The sequence below is a fragment of the Cricetulus griseus genome, chromosome 7 (assembly GCF_003668045.3).
Source record: "Cricetulus griseus strain 17A/GY chromosome 7, alternate assembly CriGri-PICRH-1.0, whole genome shotgun sequence".
Taxonomy (NCBI): domain Eukaryota; kingdom Metazoa; phylum Chordata; class Mammalia; order Rodentia; family Cricetidae; genus Cricetulus; species Cricetulus griseus.
Window position 1 is genome coordinate 113,147,828 of NC_048600.1, and position 23,243 is coordinate 113,171,070.

The 23,243-nt window shown below is 44.6% G+C and overlaps 2 protein-coding genes across 2 annotated transcripts; both read left to right on the forward strand.

Annotated features, from left to right (window-relative positions):
- Window positions 1–1,196: 1,196 nt before the first annotated feature.
- On the forward strand, window positions 1,197–9,105 carry Krt20 (keratin 20). The gene is made up of 8 exons (XM_027427739.2): window positions 1,197–1,607; window positions 3,856–3,938; window positions 6,157–6,313; window positions 6,661–6,822; window positions 6,987–7,112; window positions 7,993–8,213; window positions 8,880–8,917; window positions 9,008–9,105. The coding sequence occupies exons 1-8, from the start codon at window positions 1,197–1,199 to the stop codon at window positions 9,103–9,105; spliced, it is 1,296 nt and encodes a 431-aa protein (XP_027283540.1).
- A 6,083-nt stretch (window positions 9,106–15,188) lies between these two features.
- On the forward strand, window positions 15,189–21,694 carry LOC100754962 (keratin, type I cytoskeletal 12). The gene is made up of 8 exons (XM_027427740.2): window positions 15,189–15,731; window positions 16,582–16,664; window positions 17,677–17,833; window positions 19,144–19,305; window positions 19,382–19,507; window positions 19,640–19,860; window positions 20,917–20,987; window positions 21,597–21,694. The coding sequence occupies exons 1-8, from the start codon at window positions 15,198–15,200 to the stop codon at window positions 21,692–21,694; spliced, it is 1,452 nt and encodes a 483-aa protein (XP_027283541.1). The 5' UTR covers window positions 15,189–15,197.
- The last annotated feature ends 1,549 nt before the right edge of the window (window positions 21,695–23,243 follow it).

The following is a 23,243-nucleotide window of genomic DNA, read 5'->3' on the forward strand; positions in this document are numbered from 1 at the left end:
AGTTTGTTTTTGTTTTAAGAAAGGAAAAAGAATACACTGAGGGGCTCTCAAGGCTCCTGCCCTAGTCTAGGAGTTCCTGGAAGCTGAGAGTTGCTGGAAGTCAAGAAGAGAGTTGGATTTTCTTTGGAGGTGTGGCCACCTCCCACACCCCAGTACACCCATAAGTACACAGGCAGCACTAATTAGATTCATGAGTTATTTTTAAAAAGAGGGGAGAGCATAAGTTGGATGGGAAATGTGTTGGGGGCTTCTGGGGCAGTTGGAGAGCGAAGTCAGGGTAGATGTTATCAAGATACATTATATACATATATGAAATTTCCTAAAACTACTATTGAAAGTATTTTCAACTCCAAAATCAACACCTATACTCATTTACTTATTCACCACATTCAGTTCTCAAACTCCGTGTGTGTGTGTGTGTGTGTGTGTGTGTGTGTGTGTGTGTGTGTGTGTGTGTGTGTGTACTCACGTGCCCATGTAGCAGGCTGGTGTCAAACTTGCAGTAATCCTCCTGTCTCTGCTTCCCAATTGCTAGAATTACAGGTGTGCACCAGGACACCCAGCCTCATACAAGATATTTCAACAGACTAAAAATATAAGTTCTAAACAAGGATAAACTCAAAAGCAAATTTAAAAAAAAAAAGAGCATAAAACAGAGGTTCTGAAAAGCAGCTCGTCATTGGAACAAGCCTTTGTCTGTTCTCACCAGTATGACTTACCATTGTGTTCCCACAGCTGTCTTGTTCAAAGCCTGAATTATTCATATAGATTGTAAATATTCTTTATTTGTACACGGGGATGAAAAAAAAACCTGCCAGGGCAGGTGCAAGATCTGAAAGAACACCCCTTCCTCATTCTTTTTGATACTTGTGTTCATTAAAAAGAAATCACCACTCCCTCCTCCCCCCGCCCAGCGCGCGCGCGCACACACACACACACACACACACACACACACACACACACACTAGAAAAGCCTTAATAAAGTGTCTCTAGTGGTCATTTCTGGAATAGGATGAAACATATTGCTGTACAAAAGAGGGGGAGGTAGCAAAGTGGACTGTGTCATTCCTGAGGTGACAAGGCAGCAGAGGAGGAGTGTCTCTCCTGAACTCTATAAAAGGTCAGCTCTCCAGCACCAGAGACAGACAGGCTGTGCTCCAACTCCAGGCTACAGGTGCTGCCTCCCAGGATCCCAGATGGATTTCAGTCGTCGAAGTTTTCACAGAAGTCTGAGTTCCTCCTCACAAGGCCCAGCACTTAGCATGAGTAGCTCCATGTACAGGAAGGGGAGCGCCCAGCGCCTGGTGGCTGCACCCAGTGTCTATGGTGGGGCTGGAGGCCACGGCACTCGCATCTCTGTCTCCAAATCTGTAGTGAGCTATGCGAGTGATCTCTCCAGTGGAGGGGACCTGTTTGCTGGCAATGAGAAACTAACAATGCAGAACCTCAATGACCGCTTGGCAAGCTACCTAGAAAAAGTGCGGTCCCTGGAGCAATCCAACTCCAGACTTGAAGTCCAGATCAAGCAGTGGTATGAAACCAATGCGCCTAGCACCATCCGGGACTACAGTCCCTACTATGCACAAATCAAAGAGCTGCAAAATCAGGTAAGTCATGGACCTGTGTTTTCGACATTACTGTTTAGTAGTATACTAGATTAAGGGGGGGGGGGTTGTGAGTGTATGCTAGGCGAATTCAAACACGTGAAGCAAATTAGGTTGAACTTTATAGCTGAAAAATCTATTTTATCATGTGGCATTAGTGTAAACAGGATGCGTTTAACCCACCTAATTACATATAAAATGTGATGATCTTATCATCCAAAATTACAGCCTGTGTCTTTGTCGTGGCTTCCAATGTCAGGTCTTCATGGAGAATAATCTTATTTTTAAAAGAACTCCAAGGGTTTCTATGTGAGTTTCCCACTAGTCTTCACCAACTTTGAAGACTCAGATCAATTTAAAGAGATTTTTCTCTTTTCATCCATATAAATGTTACAATTCAAGTGTCATCCTGCTATGGGTATAAATATTACAAGGGTTCAGAGTGCAGACAGACTACAGATATTATAGTGTCTGTATTGACTGACAGATGGGTAGATGATGGGTGGTAGGGTGGATGGAAGGAACAGCTTTTGAATACAAGATCTCCCTGTATATCCCAGGCTAGTCTGCACCTCACCGCTCTCCTGCCTCTACCTCCTCAGCACTGGGATTAGCCACCATGCTCAGTTTCGCTAAGTGGATTTTTTAATGTCCTGTTTAAGTTTCTGCTGACCATCATCAAGCATTTTATAAAGCACTTCAGCAATAATAAAATGTTCTATTGCCCCCAATTCAAATTTATTACAATCATATCACAATCTGTTCCTGTGTCATCCAAGATAGGTGGGGTTCTCTCTCTCTCTCTCTCTCTCTCTCTTTATAAACCCAGTGGACTAGAAGTGGGAGACTTTGCTCCGGGCTGACAAGGTCAAGCACAGCACACCATTTGCTTTGCTTCAGCATTCTTATCTAATCAAGGAAAGTGTCCCTTTCTGGTTTGCGTATATTTAAAATGATTACCCCTTTAGAGCAAAGGCCATTGACTTGGCCCGAAGGCCTCTTTGCTGGAGCTGTATTATAGGTACCAGTGCAGCCTGATTCAGATTCACAGAAACAATCAGCTCAGGAAGCTAAGGTGGTTACATCACCCTCAACAGGGAGTTCCTTCAGGCTTTCGCTGAAACACATTCAAAATGATTGTTCTCCAGCACTGCTCTCAAGGTTGATGCTTCTGAATTGACTCGGGGATTACCCATGATACCTCAGAGCAGCCATTAGTACCTTCTAGCTGGAAGCCTCTCAAGGGACCTCTCTCCAGGAATAGCTACTGAAAGAGATGTGTCATTTTCATGTCTTCTAGAAGTAGACTTCCCGTCTACATGCATCTTAAAGAATACAGTGCTTGTCTTTCAAGTACAAGAACCTGAGTTCGATCCCCAGAACCCAGGTTAAAAAAAAAATTGGAGAATGATGGTGTGTTCTTGTAATCCCAAGATCCCTGGGGTTTGCTGGTCAGCCAGCCTGACCTACTTGATGAGTTCCAGGACAATGAGAGACCCTGCCCCTCCCCCAAAAAATGTGGACAGTACCTAAGGAATAGCATGGAAGATTGTCCTCTGACCTACACATGTATATACCTGTACATATGAACACAGAGAGAGAGAGAGAGAGAGAGAGAGAGAGAGAGAGAGAGAGAAAACCAGGGTGTGTCCATCCTTCCATCCTAATGCCTAATGCCTACCAGATGGCAAGTTGTCATTCACTCACTGTTTCATAGACACTAGCTGGGTACTGAGCATCACACATAGAAGAATGTGTGGGTAAATAAAGTGTAAGGTGGAGACAGGCCTGGACCAAAGCAACTGTCACTCAGGTAAACGCAGGAAGGCTGTACAGAGCCACAGAAGCAGGGACACGGCCCTGCTAGAACTGGGGGATATCATTGAAGGCCCCCTTGAAGCCACGGTGTCTGAGCTGAGAGCTGAAGGCATAGGAGCTCCCCAGGTGAGGAGGGCTAACGGCAATATTCCAGGCATGAACATCACCACAGACAAGACACTCAATAAGGTTCAGGGATATGGATGAAGTCCAACTTCTGTTTTGTACAAAAACAAGAAAGTGGGTCAGACCAAGAGTCCTGTTTTTAACTATTACCTCAATACCTGTGTCACTATTGCACCTAATTACTCTCACACTTTTGAAACGGACATCGCTTTTGATGTAATTACAGTTGTCTCTGAGGACAAATGAGATCTTTTTTATCTCCAGCCCTGATGAAAATGTCATTCTTTCTCTCTCTTATGCTTTCCAGATTAAGGATGCTCAAATTCAAAATGCTCGGTGCGTCCTGCAAATTGACAATGCTAAACTGGCTGCAGAGGACTTCAGATTGAAGTAGGTTCCCTACATCACAGTGACTATAGGTGTGTGTGTGTGCAAGTGTGCGTGCGTGTGTGTGTGTGTGTGTGTGCGTATGTGTGTGTGCGTGTGTGCGTGCGTGCGTGCGTGCGTGCGTGCGTGCGTGCGTGCGTGCGTGCGTGCTGTGTGTGTGTGCGTGCATGTGTGTGTGTGCGTGTGTGTGTGCGTGTGTGTGTGTGGTGTGTGTGTGTGTGTGCGTGTGTGTGTGTGTGTGCGTGTGCGCGTATGTGTGTTGTGTGCGTGCGTGCGTGCGTGCGTGCGTGCGTGCGTGCGTGCGTGCGTGTGTGTATGTGTGTGTGTTTTGGTTGGTTGGTTGGTTGGTTGGTTGTCTTGTTTTTTGTTTTTGAGAAAGGGTCTTGCTATGTAGTCCAAGCTGGCCCCAAAGTCAGCATCCTCCTTTTTCAGAATTACAGATGTTTGCCACCACACCCAGGACCATGGTAAATTTTTCTGAAAACTAAATCTTTTTAGTAGTTTTATTCTCATTTATTTAGCATGTATATGTGTATGTGAGACGCGGGGAGAGCAGGAAAGGGGTAGGGGGGACAGAGAAATGGGGAAGCCACAGTACACACGTGGAGGTCTCTCTTTCAATCACATCTGGATCAAATTCCAGATGTCAGGTGGACAGTAAGTGCCTTTGCCTACTGAACCGTCTCACTGGTCCTGAAAACCAATTCCATTTAGTAGCCTTTCATCACACTTGGATGTTCATATTATTGGGAGCTAAGAAACTTCCAATACAATATATCAGAATCTTGGAGCTTAAAGGCTGTTAAAAGCTATGTAATCCTGCCTAGCACTTGGGGACAGACATCACTCCCAGGATGCTAAAATTTGTTTACCTACTATTATTTCCAAACACCTCCCAGTAATTCCTATTGTTCTGTTCAGTCAGCTCTGGTTACTAAAATATTCTTTCTTGGTAACCTGGCTTCTGCCTCTTTACCCACTAAACTTAATTCTATCATTCTGTATAATAACAAAGCAACCCAGAACTCCATTTCCGCACACATGTCTCTCTGTGATGTGAGAGTCACATGTCTCCACTGGGTAATCCTCCACAGAATCACCCCGTGGAGACATGTGATTCCCACATCACAGCCAGATTCCATGGATGACTCATGTCCCTCCCAGTGGGCTAGTGTTTTACCATCTCATCCAGCCACCCAAAGACCTGGATCCAACCTATGATTAATACCCTTCTAATTCTGTTCACCTTCTTAGACACATTCCCTCCAAACTGCTGAGCAGTAGGGGGGCTCCCTAGCCCCAGTCTGTAGGGCGTGTCCACACTAATAGCACCGCAGCTTAGAAGGACAGGGTGTTGATGCTAACGGAGATGAAAAAGAAGGAGATCAAAATGTAGACCTGAAGGTGAAACAGATTCCTGAACCCCAGTCCCACTTGGTCAGCAGCTGTCCAACTGTCTTATCACTTGCCTTGCTTGGTGGATTTGATTTGTGGCTTTGCTAGAAGGTTGTAGAGGAAAAGAAATGACTATGATGCCTCACATTGTATACATCTGTTTAACAAAATAATAAAAATAAGTTCATCCTGTAAAGTTTATGTCTGTGTTGTTAGTTTCTGGAGTATTTGGGGGGTTGTTTGTTGGAGTTTTATTTTGCTTTTTGGAGGGGGTTGGTTTGGTTTGGGCTTTTAGCTTTGTTTGCTGTTGTTTTTACAGTGCTGGGAATCAAGCCCAGGACCTTATATGCAAACACTCTACCACCCAGCTATATCCCTAGCCCCTGAACTTATAAACTTTTCAAAAGTTACATCAGACTGCAAGTGAACAGAAATATAGATATATAAATATAGATACTCTAATGTGAATGAACATTTGTCTGCATGTATGTCTGTGCACCACGTGTGTACCTGGTGCCCACAAGACCAGAAGAAGACATCATATGCCCTGGAACTGCAGTCACAGGTGGTTATGAACCACCATATGGGTGCTGGGTATTGAACCAAGGACCTCTGCAAGTGCCCTTAACTACTGAGCCATTTCTCTAGCCCCAGTTTCAGATTATGTTATAAACGAATGATCTGGTTCCCAGGCTCTTATTCATTTTTTACAAATATGTGAAGGGGATTGTTAGAAAGTACAGGAGTTGGTCTATCTTGTTTTACATCATCTCCTCTATAATGGCTTTAGAAGGACTGTTATATTTGCATCTTAATCCATTCCCAGGTTTGAGACTGAGAGGGGGATGCGCATAACTGTGGAAACTGATCTCCAAGGCTTGAGCAAGGTTTATGATGATCTGACCCTTCTAAAGACAGACTTGGAAGTTCAGATTGAAGAACTGAGCAAAGACCTGGCCCTCCTCAAAAAGGAGCATCAGGAGGTGAGAAATATGCAGGAATGTGTAGGGAATAATGAAGGGGCTCCAATAGTAAAAGAATAAAAATGAGAGGAGGAGAAACAGGGAGAAGAGGTGATGGAGGCAGCGGTGCTGATGATGGTGATGAAGACAATGTCAGTTATGACAGCAACCCTAACTTGTTTGCATGAGGTTGCTCTCAGTTAAAAAATGAAAAGCAGTGCTCAGGCCACAGGAAGCCTACTTCCTGTTTCCTTTCATCTTTATTCATGCCCAATCAAAGAAGTCCCAAGATGTATTATGTCTTTTCGTCCCAGCCTGATCTGAGAATGTGTTTCAGACTAAACTCAATCAGAATGTCACTCTCCTAGGAAGTTGACGTCCTTCGCCGTCAGCTGGGCAACAATGTCAATGTGGAGGTGGATGCTGCTCCAGGCCTGAACCTGGGAGAGATCATGAATGAGATGAGGCAGAAATATGAAATCTTGGCCCAGAAGAACCTTCAAGAGGCCAAAGAACAGTTTGAGAGACAGGTAATTCTAGAGTGTGAACAGACGCGCAGCAAGTTCTACAGGAGAGAGCCAATGTTTTCTTTCTCTTTTCCGTCCTTCTGTCTTTCCTCTTCCCTCTCCTTTTCTTGCCTTCCTTCCTTCCGTCCTCTTTCTTTGCTCACTTTTCTCAATTCTTGGGGTTTTAGAGTGAAGCTCTGCAGCAGCAAGTCACTGTGAATACCGAAGAGCTGAAAGGAGCCGAGATCCAAGTCACGGAACTGAGACGCACCTACCAGAACCTGGAGATAGAACTCCAGTCTCACCTCAGCATGGTGAGCCCCTCTGGCCTCCCCTGCTCCGTCTGGTCTGTGCTGATGGAGTTCAGAACTCTGGAAGCACAGGCCCTGTAAGAAGTAACCTCTCCCCTTGCAAAGCCAACAAGGAAACAGGTCCAACAGCTAATAATAACTACAACACAGAAAGAAGCTGAGGCAAGGGCAATGAACTGTACAAATACAGAGGAAAGAATAGCTCTTGAACATTCCAAAGGGGAAATCACATTTATCCTACATCTTAAATTGAAGATGAGCTTCAAGTTAGGAAAAGAGTAGAGACGTTGCAGCTAAGCAAACATCAGCCTACAGCAAGCTATGCCAGCAAAACTACCAAGATGACTCTACAGCATTCTGCTTCTGTGTCAGGGATAAAGGGACATACTAGTCTGGATCATGTCAGTGTAGTGGGAAAAAGAGAGACGTAGCTGAACCGTGAGGCAACTCTTAGAGTTGATTCTCAAGGGAAAAACAAAAAACAAAAAAACCCTCAGTTTTGCCTACATTTCATCAGCCAAAGAATGACATGATCAGGCCTGGCCCCCAAGCTTTGAGGGATCTAGTCCTCCACTGACACCAAGAATCATAGAGCCAGGCCTGCCAAAGGCATGGCCTCCTCCCAGGGCAAGGAGGTAAAAGTTGACCTTGTGGCAGTGTATCACACTGAGGAAAACAGTAGGCCCAAAGCTCAAACAAAACAAACAAAAATCCAAAAGATGGCAGGCATAGCTGGCTGGCTGGGTCTGTCTAGATGGGAAGAACAAAAGAGCTAGAAAAATGCGTAGGGCTCAAAGGTTGCAAAAATTCTTCCCAAAAGACAACAATTGCCTTGCTTACTTCAAGTCAGCAAATAAACACCCCCCCTTGTCGTCACTCTCAGAAAGAGTCTCTAGAGCGCACCCTGGAGGAAACCAAGGCTCGTTACGCCAGCCAGTTGGCAGCCATCCAGGGAATGCTGAGCTCGCTCGAGGCCCAACTGATGCAGATCCGGAGTGACACCGAACGCCAGAACCAAGAGCACAATATCCTCCTGGACATAAAAACCCGACTTGAGCAGGAGATTGCTACCTACCGCCGCCTTCTGGAAGGAGAAGATATAGGGTAAGCACCACAGGATATGTGTCCCTGTCTGTTTGCAACTCTCTTTCACAGTCCTTGTCAAGGCAATCCACAGCACAAAGGCAATTTAACACACACACAACATCAAGATGAAAATATACCAAAGAGTATAAAACGCCCAGCTATCAATAGCCTTTAAACGGGGTCTTGGGGCAGGCCTGAGTCAGAAGATAGTTCTCCAAGTGATTAATTCTTATGTATTAATTCTTGTGTTGAATGTATACTTGGATGCATAATATCCTTTTGAAAAATCTTTGCTGACTGCTCATGAGTTAAACCACAGGGCACGAAGGCCCGTGGGAGGGGGTCTGTAAATGAGCAGGATTGGAGCCTGCAAACATAAACCCAAGGACATGAAGAGAACACAGATTTGAACTTCCATCCTAACTTTATTCTTCACTATAGACATTTCCAGTAGATGATAAGCAGGCCGGTTTGACACTAGGTGCTTTCCAAGTTAAAAAGTAGAACACTCCAGGGTGGAATAAGCATGGTCCAGGGGACAGAAATAGGAAAATAACATTTAACCGCCCATCAACTCAGACTTCGGAAAACAAAAGGGCAAGGAAGGAAGCTCCCCAACTTTGATGTGGAAATAATGCTTACTTTCTGTTTCTTTGCTTTGCTTTAAAAAAAATGACAACACAGGACCACAGAGTACCAGCTGTGCACTCTGGAAAGTAGGGGTAAGTGTTGCACACGTGTGCACTTATTTTATATGCAGAAATCTCAGCAGCCTGGGTCCTGTACCAACCTCTGATGTTTAACACACACAGATATCAAGAAAACCAGGAAGATTAAGACCGTCGTGGAGGAGGTGGTGGATGGCAAGGTCGTGTCCTCGGAAATCAAGGAGGTGGAAGAGAGTGTATAACCCGCCGCCGAGGAGAGGCTGCTCCAGCTGAAAATGACAAAGAGCGGCCGTCAGAAAACACCATCAGCTCTGTGTAGTGATCACGGTGGGATGGGGAGTCTATCCGTCAGTCTCTGTAATTAAATATAAATGTCCTCACTCTGCGCTGTAAAGTGCTTGCAAGATTAAACCCAGGGAGTACTAGAATATTTAAGCATCATCACTGCCATCTTCATTACAAGGTACATTCATCACAGGCCAGGTCAGTTATACTAAAGCTCTCGGTTGGAGGAGTTCTAGCAAACTGCAAATAAACCTCCCAATGTTTGAGTTTTGTTTGTCTTGTTTCTGAATTGCTAAGACGCCCTGCAGGGAGCCCATGGGTTCTCCATGAATGCAACTTTCCAGATAATCTCACTGGATTTTGTTTCCTTTTAGCAGGTCTTTGCCATTCCCCCTTTGCTGCTTTTGGTAACTCAACTTAGTTCTTTGAATAATTTAAAAGAATCTCCAATCACAAATGCTGAACAGAATAAGAACAAGGCGCACAGTGATTGAAATGGGACCCAGACTGGAGGTAGAATGGGTCTTCTTTTCATAATAAACTGCTGAACTCTTTGAGCGTGGCTTTATTTGGCGAATCTGGAGTATGAGATGTCTCTCATGGTTTGGGGGGCAACTGCTTTCATGAGACCCAACCACACACTGAGGAATCCACCTTTGTAACATGTGCAGCTTAGTGGCCCCCTTTATGATCGTGGGTTGTACAACGATTACCATTAATCCTAGAACATGCCCATTGCCCCCAAAGACAAGGCACCAACCTTGGTCCCCACCTGTATGCGCACACAGGTGTACACACACCCACACATGCATGCACATGCACCCACACACATGTGCCCACACAAATGCAAATATGTATGCATGTACACGGAAATGGAAAATAAAAAAGCCACGAGCAAATGACACATATTCTTTGGCATCTGAATGAAAAATAACGGCTCTGTGTGTCAATGGGAAATTTAAATCTGTCCCATATCGTTTGTTTCCTTAATAGATTGATCAGACTTAACATTTATTATGAGAGTTTTCAAATAAGTATGACTTTTATTTTGATTATTAAACAAAATATGGTTAAACAGTTCATTTGAAACTACCTAATATTTACTGGACACTTACTGTGGACTAAGCAGTGGCAAACATTTCATAGTCTCTCATTTCATTCTCACAATAATGCTACAAGCTTGGAACTATCCTGTAGACGAACATGAGCTTGTCAGCATATAATAACTAAAGTCTTCATACAATTGGACTTTATGAGATCATCTCCATCTTACATACTTGCCTAATGCATCTTAATTAATAAATCGAACAATGACAAGTGGATGTGACTCACTCCTGAAGTAGGCATATGTCCTTTGCTGCTGTTCTCTGTCATTTTTACTCACCAAACCTAACAGCCAGCAAGGCAAACACACGGGCTTCAAACTCAAGGCTTCACTCAGCATGCCTAAGTCAGGAAAGACATTCCCAGCAACGTTACTCTCCTGCTTTTGCTAAGCAAGATTCACCCTCGTTTGTTCCTTACTTTCCTTCCAAGTCCCACCAGCTGGTAAACTGCTTTTAAATAAGTAACAAATGTTATGGATGAATTCTTTTTAACCTGCCAAGACACAGTCCAGAGTGGCCTGAAGATTTCACAGGCAAATACCAGAGACTACAAATCTGACAACTGAAAGGAAAAAGAAGCAGATGATCCAGGATTGACCTTTATGGTGTGGTGACACAATATGTTTTCACAGGAAAACTGAGAATCCTAACTCGGTGTCATATCAGAAAATAGAGAGTTTTTGTTTGTTTTGTCTCTTGCTTTTTTGATCTATCTCTGGCTTGTTAGTTTGTTTTCAAAATAATCTTTCAAAGAAAATAAAGGGAGACCACATGCACACATAGAACCAGACAGTCAGTTCCTCCTTCCAGTTCCGCCAGTTATTGTGAAGTGAGTGTTCATCTCTGTCTCTCTTTGTACTTTGCATACTGGCTTAGAACCAAACAGTGCGGTCCTGCCGTGTGCACACAAGCCCAGAGGAAGCTGGTCACTCTGAAACATAGGGTGACACAGTATCAGAGGTCTGAATTAATATCAGGCACAGTTGGCCAGGCAGTGGTGGTGCTCGCCTTTAATCCCAGCACTTGGGAGGCAGAGGCAAGAGGATTTCTGTGAGTTTGAGACCAGCCTGGTCTACAGAGCAAGTGCCAGAAGAGGCTCCAAAGCTACACAGAGAAACCCTGTCTCGGAAAAAAAACATCAGGCCCAGTGACATCCCCTGCAGACCTTACTTATTAGTCTCAGATATATATCTAGCTACATCCCCCAAATAACAGCTCTAGCATAAACATTGGCTGGTGATTTTCTGTGTATCAGTTCTCTTGTGAGCATTTGTTTCCTCTGCTCTGAACTCATTAAAAAGTCCCTGCAGCAGGGTGTTACTTTATTTGCCTCACCCCACCACACTGCACCAGCAAAACCCTCCCTTGCTTCCCAGAACAATTGAGCTCCGGGGTACAAAACTCATCCTCATCCACAATCTTTGGAAATCATATTCATCCTAGCCCAGAAGTACAATATACAACGCAAGCAACCCCATTTCTTCACTTGCTCATGGGGTTTCAAAACGCAATGCACAGCAAGAGGTGTCACAGTGAAAACGACCAATGAACTGGAGCAAGTACAAGTCTAATTTGCAGGAGGTGAATTGAGCTACAAATAGCACAGGCAGAAATCGGGGAACTAACTGACCGAGCCATAGTGAAGATGCTGAGCACGTGCTTAATAAAAATCTAAAGATTTACAAAACGACATAATTTTCCCCATGTTGAATATTCCCTAAGTTGTGCAAAAAAATGGAAGCTGTATAAGACACACATTGTTGGGACCCAGGCCCCACAGGGTCTCTGTGAGTTGTTTTCCAGCATAACCACAGGTACCGCCTGTTTTCCCGGCCTCCCTCCACTAGCATCAGCCTGGGGTTTTTGTAAGAATGTGTTTAAGGCTGCTCCCTCTCTACAATAAAGGTCAGACACACATTCTCAGAAAAAAATGACCGCATGTCTTGTCATTCATCCAAATCTCTAGGTTTTCACCCAATACCCAATACTTAGTCATGGTGTGAATGTCACAACACATATGTGTGTGTGTGTGTATATAATATTATGCACACACACACACACACACACACACACACACACACACACACACACACACATTTTTGCAGTACTGGGGATCAAATCCATAGTCCTATGCACGCTAGGCAGGTACTGTGCACCAATTCAAGAAGACATAATATTCTCTCTATCTATCTATCTCTCCCTCCCTCCATCCACCCATCCACTCCTTCCTCTCACTCTATATGTCTCCCTCTCTCAGTTTCCTATGTACCCTAGGCTGACCTCCAACCTATGATCCTCCGGCCTCAGCCTCTCAAGTGCTGTTAATAGGAACACTGGCTACCACACCCAGTGGAACCTTAATTCTTGTTAGCACCTCACGCTAACCCTGGTCCTTTGTCTCCGTGCGTCAGCTTGTGCAATCACTTGACCAGCAAGCCCAGGATTGTTCTTGCTTGAAGCATCACACGTTTTAATCCATCTACGTGGCTGTCAGAAACAGTTAGAGTCACCTCTAAACCCTCAACAACAGAAGCTGGTAACTACTACCAGCCTCCAACCAAGTGAGCTAACGGGCCTCGCCATGGAGGAGGGGGCTGATGAACACAGCAATAGGCTGGGCCTCAGGATTAAAGATCAGTTAGATGCCTAATCTCTGCTTAAGAAGCCTATGGTTCAGGAGAACACACGTGTAGAAAGAAACATTAATGTGTATTATGAAAGCGTAATGTATGGATATGGAGGAAAAACTATTTAAAATACACAGATAAGCATTAAAGATGTGAACCATATACTTCAGCACAAAATTGGCTCCAAGCCCAAAAACACATGTCATTCACATCACACTGTTAGGTGCTCACAACTGCTAAGTGGTGATTTTGGTTTGGGTGCATCCCTTTTGACTCTGTAAGCAAATAGCAGCCTCTGTTTTATTTCTATGGTGGTGGATGGAGCCCCTCAGCCTTAGGCGAGTGTTGCTTGTGAGTACTACTTAACCACAATGTCAACTCACTCACACTTTATAATATGTCAGGACGTGACGCTAGAGGACAAGACTCAAACTAAAGACACATTTGCCTATGTGTTGGCAGAATTACACATGGTGTCATTTTTCATAAGCCATGGAAAATCATTTCGTGGGTCTTGGTTTCAGGAAGGATGGAACCAGAGTTCCTGGTTGGTGTGTAGGAGAGAACTCCACAATTAGGGAGGCCAGAGTCATCTCGTGTCCTTTCTAATTTCACTGAGAGCAGCAGCAGGGTTGACCTGTCTGTAGAACACACTGCAGATTCAAATTCTACCTCTGCCCTAAATAAGTCAATGTCCCAACCTTGAGATGATTCAGTTGTAAAATGGGATGAAAGTACCACCATGGGAGCTCTCTGAAAAAGAGTCTGTGACCTGCTTGCTTAGTCCAGTGTCTGGACAACAGTAAGAACATGAGAACTGATAACAGTCCAAACAAGGACAAGCTCAGCCAACAAGCCCGGAACATAGCTTGGAGGAAGAAAGTCTTGGTGAAAAGCCTCCATCTGGGGCTGCGATTCTTGTCATGCCCAATCAACAACTTCACATTCTCCCAACAAATGAGTCTGGTGGGTTGCAGACTCTCTCATCCAACTTTGTCTGCCTGAGATTGCTGGCCATCCCTGTGTTCACAGCAAATGGATAACTTCTGTAAACCTTGTGCTTGGAAGCCCTGCTTGTTCTTCGTGACTGTGAGCAGCCATGTGAGTGCAAGGAATTGAACTGTTTGAAAGTTGAACGTTAGAGTTACATCAGAATTGTCCTTAGTAAGCCATGACACTGGGGCTTTTGGCTGACCATTCACTGCTATTCCTTCAATGGCATCGATCCTCCAGGAGCATAGCAAGTGTTCTTAAACACTGAGCCATCTCCCCAACCCTAAAATTCTTAGGATCGTGCTTCCCAAAGCTTTCACATAAATTTAATAAGACAGCCTTCCATGGGTTGTCCTATGCTGCAAAACCGCACCCCTCCCTCATCGGCACCATTAACTGAAAAGGCTTGCTGGCTTCTTAGGCGTAGAATTTTAATCATTTCTTATTTTGGACAGTGTTGGGGTTTTTTTCTTTGTAAGTATTAGTAATGGTGAAAAGACCTAGGTGACACACAATCCCTCCAGTCAACACGTTTATTCCAAAATTCCTAAGGGCAATGCCATTGAAGGAATAGCAGTGAACGGTCAGCCAAAAGCCCCAGTGTCATGGTTTACTAAGGACAACTCTGATGTAACTCGAACTTTCAACTTCCAAACAGTACTTTGCCATGTTTAACTGTCCTGCTTCCCAAAGTCAGAAAAACAAGAACCAGGAAGCATCCTAACAGCAATTTTTTTTTAAGAATCTTGAAAACTAAAATTCTAGTATCTACCCAGAAAATGTATTTGTTTCCCACCTCCCACTAATGCACTCCTCGTCTGCCTCTGAAACTGTTTCTACGGAAAGAGCTGCAAGCCTGATTGGCTGGGATAAATTGTGTTTCCAAAGGAAACAGACAAAGAGGAGAGAAGAGCTTTAGGAAACATGAGGTTTCCGAAGCATTCCTTAGCATTCCATCTGTTACTCTCCTGGTGTGTGGGAGACACTAGCAGTGCTGAGGATACAGGCAAGGAAACACTTGAGGGTGACAGATCCCTAACGACAGTGCAACTGCCCCACCCAGCCTTCTTTTTTGTGTGACAGATGTCTACTGGAAATGGTTATTCAATTATAGCTATATCAGTGAATTTTCATGATGCATAAATCACATCCTCGCTGAGCTGGCCAGCTGGGGAGGGGGTGGGCATCCTCGCTGGAATGCAGAGTGAACTCTTCAACTGCAACACCCACCTCACAGTCTATAAAGACGTGGCCCTTCTGGTACATCAGCACTGCCGCCTCTCTGGGGTCACCACCTTGCCAAGCTCCCTCTCCAGCAAGACCATGTCGCTTTCAGTCCGCACCTCTGCACTGTCCAGGAGGTCATCCTCTCAGAGTGGGGGGGCAGCAAGACCTTGGGGAGCATCTGCTTCTAGTGTTGCAGGCAGCTATGGAGGAATGGCCTCCGGCCTTGGAGTTGGCTGTGGGGGGCTCCTTTCTGCTGCTTCCATGTTTGGCTGTGGCTCTGGCTTTAGTGGTGGCTCTACATGCTCTTTACCAGGGCTTGGCACTGCCTACGGGGGACCTCTGGGAGGTGGCTTCGGAGGACTGGGAATAGGGGGAAACTCAGGTGGTGGTTCTCTGTGCGTCTTCTCTGACAATGATGGAGGGCTTCTTTCTGGTTCTGAAAAAGAAACCATGAAAAATCTGAACGATAGACTAGCTTCCTATCTGGGTAAGGTTCGCGCTCTAGAGGAGGCTAATGCGGAACTGGAAAACAAAATTCGAGAGTGGTACGAAACGCGACGCACTGGAGACTCCGGGCCCCAGAGTGATTACAGTAAATATTACCCACTGATTGAAGAGTTAAAGAATAAGGTAAGGGGAAGGGCTTTCGAAACCTTTTTTAAATTATTACAATATTTTATATTAATAAATTAACTTAGATTTTTTTTAATTAGGTTGTACTTAAAGAATTTTCTCCTCCCAAGAAGTGCAGCTCATTCATGATAAAAATGACTGTATTTCCACAATCTTCCTGAAAGAAATGCACATTTCTTAACTTTTTTTTTCATTTCTTAACTTTTGACATTATGTTATCAATACCTTTGCTTTTAATATGAAGCTGTCTTCCTTTGGGGATTTTTGTTTTGTTGTGGTTCTGGAAAGAAAACAGGGCCTTCAGGCATGTGACCAAGTATTCATTCTCTCACTGAGTGAGCTACATCCACAGCCTTTGCCTTAGGAAAACGGAACTGGAGACCCGTTCACTGGGTGAGGTAACCCAAGCCCAGAAAGGCAAATGTACTCTGCTGTCTTTCAGATGTGGACTCTCGTTTTGGATGCTTATATTTCTATGTTTTGAGTTGAACTGGGTGCCTGCCCAGGTAGAAAGCAAGAGAGGAGCCATAGGGAGGAGGGACTTAAGGGGGAGGCAGTAAAACATAGGCCAAGTGAAAGTAGAGGGGCAAAAGTGGCATGAAAAGCTTTAAACAAGGATGAGGTGGAGATGGAGGGAAAGGTAGGGGTGAGGAGGGAAGAGCAATCAAAACTAAGGATGGAGGAAAAGCTATATAGAAACTTACTACTTGAAAGGAAAGTGTTTTAAAAATAAAGAGTCTGAATGGAGGAAGAAAAGTATTTATTTACAACTCATGTCCAAAATGACATTTTGGAACTACCAGTACTTTAGGACTTCATTTTCAAGCGACTCCCTCTGTTCTTCCAGATCATTTCTGCCAGCGTTGGGAATGCCCAGGTCATCCTGCAGATTGACAACGCAAGGCTGGCTGCTGAGGACTTCAGGGTGAAGTGAGTCTGGGATTCTGATGACACTCCCCACTTCCTGCTTCCGCTGATGGGCAAAGGAGCCAGCTCTCCTCAAGTCCACATGCCCCTCACCTCCGGTGCTCTCTTAAATCCACCCGGCACCTTTAGAAGCACTGAAAGTCAGACAGTTCACTTTATTCAGCTTTAAAATTTAAGTTGCTGCCACCTGGAGCAATGGATCATCTCTTCGTAATGACTCATAAGTCAACATGATAATTATACCTATATTTAAACCTGAATTTTCAATATATCAAAATGAATTAATAATATTTTTGCCAAGGGGTTAAAACGGAGTGATTGTTTCCCTGATGACACATACAACAGAAAGCTTAACCACGCATTTATTTTTATATCCCAGCTCCGTTCCCATACCCCGCCCTTCTATAGAGAGGGAGCAAAAACTAATTTCCTTCCTGTGTTACAAAATGTACCCCACAGGAAGTTGTAATGACGATAGTCCGAACCTGTGAAGACCCAGTAAAAGCTACTAATGAAATATCAAGCTCTACAACTACCCACAAAGAAGAAAACAGAGCAGCTATTTGCTTCTCATCAGCTAGCTTTAGGCTGTCTTAGAAAGTCAAACCGCAGGGAACCTTCTCCCTGGGATGCAAGAGTCACTGTTGGTAGAAGGTTATTGTCTCGTTATTTCTTCCTTTTCTTCTCTTCTCTCCAAATGGGCAGGAAGCACTCATACACACACACAGGAGTAAAGTCACAAAATCAAAAATTGCATCATACACTCTTAATGTACTATTTTTCCTCCCTTTTTTTTTTTCATGGTCTCATGTATCTCAGGCTATGTAGCTTACAGTGTCCTTGAATTCATGCTCCTCCTGCCTCCACTTCCCAAGTACTAGGATTGCAGACATACACCACTATGTCTGGCTCTCCATGCACACAAATCCATACATCAAATAGCCCTGAAGATGGCCAGGGCCCCATGGCAATGTGTTAATGTTGACATCCTAAACTGTTGCCACTTGGTTTTCAGGTATGAGAATGAGCTGGCCCTGCGCCAGACCGTGGAGGCCGACATCAACGGGCTTCGAAGGGTACTGGATGAGCTGACCCTGGCCAGAGCCGACCTGGAGGCACAGACAGAAAACCTGACTGAGGAGCTGGCCTATATGAAGAAGAACCATGAGGAGGTCAGAAATAGCTTTACTTTTTTTTTCCCTCCCAGATGCAAAAATTACAATATTGAATTTAAAAAGCCAGAGAATATACTATCTCAAGCCGGGCATTGGTGGCACACACCTTTAATCCCAGCACTCGGGAGGCAGAGGCAGGCGGCTCTTTGTGAGTTTGAGGCCAGCCTGGTCTACAGAGCAAGTGTCAGGACAGGCTCTAAAACAATACAGAGAAACCCTGTCTTGAAAAACAAAAAATGAAAGAGAGAGAGTGAGAGAGAGAGAATATACTATATTAATTTTGGTGTTCTTGTATTGCACACTCCAGCTCCCACCACAACCCCCTCTCTCCTCTCTCTCTCTCTCTCTCTCTCTCTCTCTCTCTCTCTCTCTCTCTCTGTGTGTGTGTGTGTGTGTGTGTGTGTGTGTGTGTGTGTGTGTATGTGTGTGTGTGTTATGGTGCTCTTTGCTAAGGTTTACCAGATTAGAATATTAGACACAGGATGGCAAAGAGTATTCTGATTTTATTGTTTCCATTATTAAGTAATGGCAGGATTTTTTTTGTTTGGTTGGTTTGTCTTTCAAGACAGGGTTTCTCTGTTTAGTTGTGCTGTCCTGGAACTCTGTAGACCAGGCTGGCCTTGGACTCAGAGATACAACTGCCTCTGCCTCCCAAGTACTAGAATTACAGACGTGTACCACCACTGCCCAGCAATGGCAGGAATTTTAATTATCTTCATTAAGGATTCTCATTAAGTACCGAGTATTTTAAAAACTAAAACAAAAGTCTGCAGATAATATGTATGCCATATGTATGCCATAAGGAATTCTGATGTGCATATCAGAGGCTGGGGCATGGGAAGGAGGAAGGGATGCTGACAATGGCCTTCTAAGGAAGTTTCTGCTGGATGCTGAATGACTGTGGTGTGAAACAGCGTATAAGCCCAGGTACCACTTACAGCCCTAGCTTTGCAGCAGTTGCTGGAGCAACCCGAACCAGGTCTTTTTCCTTTCTGTAAATGATAGGCAGTGGATGTTCTAGAGGTGGCCTCAACAACCACTGGCACAGGACATGGAGCCCTTGGTCGTTCAAGAAATCTGTGAAAATATCTTGGTTTCTGTTTTTTGTTTTTTTAATCAGAAGAAAAATAGGTTTTCAAGCTAAAAAATGTGCTAATGTCTTACATTAATATTTTGCTTTTATACCAACTCAGTCAAAAATATAATTTTATTACTTTGGATGAAAAGACCCTAGAAGGCAAAAGTACCTGGGGACCCCACTAATCATGTGAACTTCTACCTCCTTTGCTCTCTATTGCTGTCCCTAGGAACTCCAAAGTTTCCAGGCAGGTGCGCCAGGTGATATCAATGTAGAAATGGACGCCGCACCTGGAGTGGACCTCACCAAAGTCCTCAATGAAATGAGGGCCCAGTATGAAGCCATGGCTGACCAAAACCGGAAAGACGCAGAAGCCTGGTTCCTTGAAAAGGTAACACCAAGACAGATTTGGTAAAACCCTTTGAGCTAGCACAGAGATCACCCATCCACCCACTTGCCTGTTGCAGAGCGGAGAGCTCAGAAAAGAGATCAGCAGCAACACGGAGCAGCTTCAGTCCAGCAAGAGCGAGATCACCGACCTGAGGCGCATGATGCAGAACCTGGAGATTGAACTCCAATCCCAGCTCGCCATGGTAGGGCAACGTGCGGAGCGAGACGCGGCACCCTTTAACTTCCAAAGAAAATGCTGCACCCACAGTATGCTGGACCGTGGGCGGCTCTCTTGTTTTCAAACCCTGACACTGCTCTGTCTCTCTCGTTTGCAGAAGAAATCCCTGGAAAACTCACTGGCTGAAACCGAGGGTGGTTACTGCTGCCAGCTGTCTCAGGTGCAACAGCTTATAGGCAACCTGGAGGAGCAACTCCAACAGCTGCGGGCAGATGCAGAGCGCCAGAACGCTGACCACCAGCGGCTGCTGGGCGTCAAGGCCCGCCTGGAGATGGAGATTGAGACCTACCGCCAGCTGCTGGATGGAGAGGCCCAAGGGTGAGCAGACAGACAGCGAGGTTGGAAATATCGCAGGGACTGATGGGCAGTAGTCTCCTGATGCAGACCGTTTGATCTGCAATGGGAGAAGAGGTCTACAGAGAACAAATCTTACCAGTAATCCCAGCACACAGAAGGCTGAGGCAGCAGGAGCCCAAGTTCCATACCAACCCGGGCTATAACCACATAGGGAAAAGAGGTGGACTGGGGAGTAGCTCAGAGGGTAAAGAGCTTGTAAATGTGAAGAACTGAGTCCAGAACCCCAAAACCCACATAAATTTTTAATCTCATCTCTCCTACTGAGGTTGGAAGGTGCAGACAAGACTATCCCCCAAAAGTTTGTGGCTCAGTGTATCTCAAACAAGGTGTAGTCCAGGACCAACCTGGGGTGTATCTGACATCCATGTGTGAAGTTGCTAATACACTTATGCACACGGACATGCGCACACATACATACATATACACACATCATGCACACACATCATACACGAACAAAGATTTTTTTTTTAGAGAGGAGGAAGAGAGGATAAAACAACAAATCTAAAAAAACACATGTCTGCAACTTATTTAATATTATACAAAATGTATCTAGCCATTATATGACTCGATACTAATTAATAAAATGCTGCAGTGGACAAAGACTCATTGTAAATGAACACTTACATGTTCTAGACGAACCATCTGATGACCTGATGCTAGGGATGCTGCATCACTATTAGCCATCTGGACCACCTCGTCCCACACTAGCCAGCCTGCCGTAGACAATAGCAGCCCAATGTGAAGGGGAAGAACTGCTCCAAATTGTAAATTAAGAAAGCTGGTTTCTGAGACCAAGCTGCCTCCCCTCGGAGCCCATTGTAGGTGGTTTAGAAACAAATGTGTGTTGACCCAATTGCTTATCCTTGTGGTGCATCATTCAGCCAAGAAACTTGCAATAGCATCTCTATTTTTTTTTTTTTTTGCTGTAGTTGTATAGGCATTCCTAATGTTTCAACTCAAATAGCAGATACTCCTTACCCAGCAATCCCGTGAGCCCAGCCTTTGCTTTCTTTACAGCGACGGTTTTGATGAAAGTTTACTCCTCACTGCCTCCAAATCTCAGACGCCATCAGTCGATTCCTCTAAAGGTATGGAGATAATCATTAAAAATAAGTCAGAATCCCACTCATTAATGACTTACCTGTAAGATCTCATTAAGCGCTGAGTGTGATTAACTTTCGATGAATTTCTGTTCTGAGGAGAACAGACTCAACAGTGTCAATCCTGAAGTGAAGTGAGCGGTGGGCGGTGTATTAAAATTCTAAGCAAGCTAAGTAAGGGGAATCCTATTCCCAGAAGGTGTGTTGAGCACCACACACACTTCTGAAATGCTTTAGAATGTTCCAGGCATGGTGGTACTTGCCAGCCATCCCAGCTCTTGGAAGACTGAAAAAACAAAAAAGAGGGTAGTGAGTTCCAGGCCAGCCTGGGCTACTTAGCAAGACCCTGAGCTGAAGGATAAAGAAAAGAAGAGTGGAACAGAGAGATGGAAGGAGAGATTAAATATTATGATTTGTGCACAAGACAGTTTTGAATGAATTTCATTTCCACTGAATAAAACTCTTTTGGTTTGGAATGGAAGTCACTTCTGAGAGCCTAAATTTGATGGAAAGCTTCAGATGAACAAGAATAAACTTTGGGCTGATAATTGGTTCTTAATAATCATTACCCCCTTTTTCTCTTTTTATTACTTTTAGACCCAAATAAAACTCGAAAAATCAAGACAGTTGTGCAGGAGATAGTGAATGGTGAAGTGGTCTCGTCTCAAGTTCAGGAACTTGAAGAAGCGATATAAGGTGTCACCTGGCTCCTTGAGAATGCAAAGTTTGCAGCTAGAAGTTCTTGCTTCCATCTGCTGTGTCAATTCAGTGTCTGTTTTGGTGGTTTCCCTTCCTTAGAGTCTCTATTCTTCTTGGGTCCTGTTAGCATGTCTGAAACGATATCCAATTACAAGCCCTGTGACTCTGCTGATTGATCTTCATTGTAAACACAAATCACCTTACACCTTCCTGGGCCTGAAGGAGTCTTCCCACTTGGTTTTCTTTTCTGGTCACCTGGACCATTTGTTTAATCCAAGAGCTTTGATGGAATAGCATTGTTTTAACAGAGCTAACTTTGATTAAAGACGACTGGCAACAAAGTGAGGTGTGTGCCTCCATGCTTACAACAATAATGCCAAGGGCATAGACACAAGCTTTTAAGATATTGATAATAAAGTACATAAACACTCAGACCAAAAAAAAAAATGAGGTTGGAGATTAAGATTATTTTAAGGGCCTGTCCTCTGTGCCAGCCCATCAAGGTTACTGAAATTTTGTATTTTCCACTATAAGAGAGTTGTTCTATTCATTTTCTAGGGCCTTGTTTCATATAGTCAATGAATGTCTGTACGCTTAATTCCATACACTTAATGAGCCCCTATAGAATCGAAGACAGGAGAAGCAATGGTAAACAAGACTTGGTCCTTGTCTGAGGGCAGAGGTAGACATCTACAAGGCATGGTGACACCTTGACAGAGGGCTCACAGAAGTTCCAAGGTTGCATGGGGGAAGAAGGGATCAAGTTATTTAGGGGCAACTAAATGTTCCATTCAGAAAGCAACCAGGCACTGGAGAGAGAAAGGAACAGAGCACATACATGTAACAAGACCCAAGGGTGGAGACCTGCCTTGCTGGGTTCTCCTTTCTCCTATCTGGGAGTGGTGAGGCTGAGGGTGGGGCTTTATGAGAGTGAGTCAGGGCCAAAGGCAATGACAGAAGTCAATTTCTGAGTTGAGATAGAAGATGACCAAAGTCTAAACCAGAGCAAATGGTGCATTGATCTAGGTTGTCAAATTCAAAGGTCCCGAAAGAAAGCAAGGGTGGGATTCAGTGAGGAAGACCCAGGACTCCAAAGTCAGACTGGGTTCAAGTCCTAGTCCTGTCCCTTCATCTTGAGTCACTTCTCTCTGCACGCCTCTGCCTCCGTATGTGTGTGGCATGCACATGGCCTTACAGGTACGCACATCCTCGGCCATGCATGTGCAGGCCAGAGCAGAATATCGGGCTCCGCCCTCTATCGCTCTCTGCCTTGAGACAGGCTCTCTCACTGAACTGAAGCTAGGTGGGCTGGCCAGGGAGTTCTCTGGCTGACAACACCGGGTTATATGTCTGGCTCACAATGCTGAGTCATATGTCTGGCTCACAACACTGGGGTCATACTTCTTGAGGTGGCCTCCATAATGATCCCAGTTATCCTCACCTCCTGACACTCATGTGGAAGGAAGTGACATAACATGACCTCCAAGGACAACCCTAACTCTTATATTACTCAACCCAACCCTAACTCTTCCCAACACTGAACCT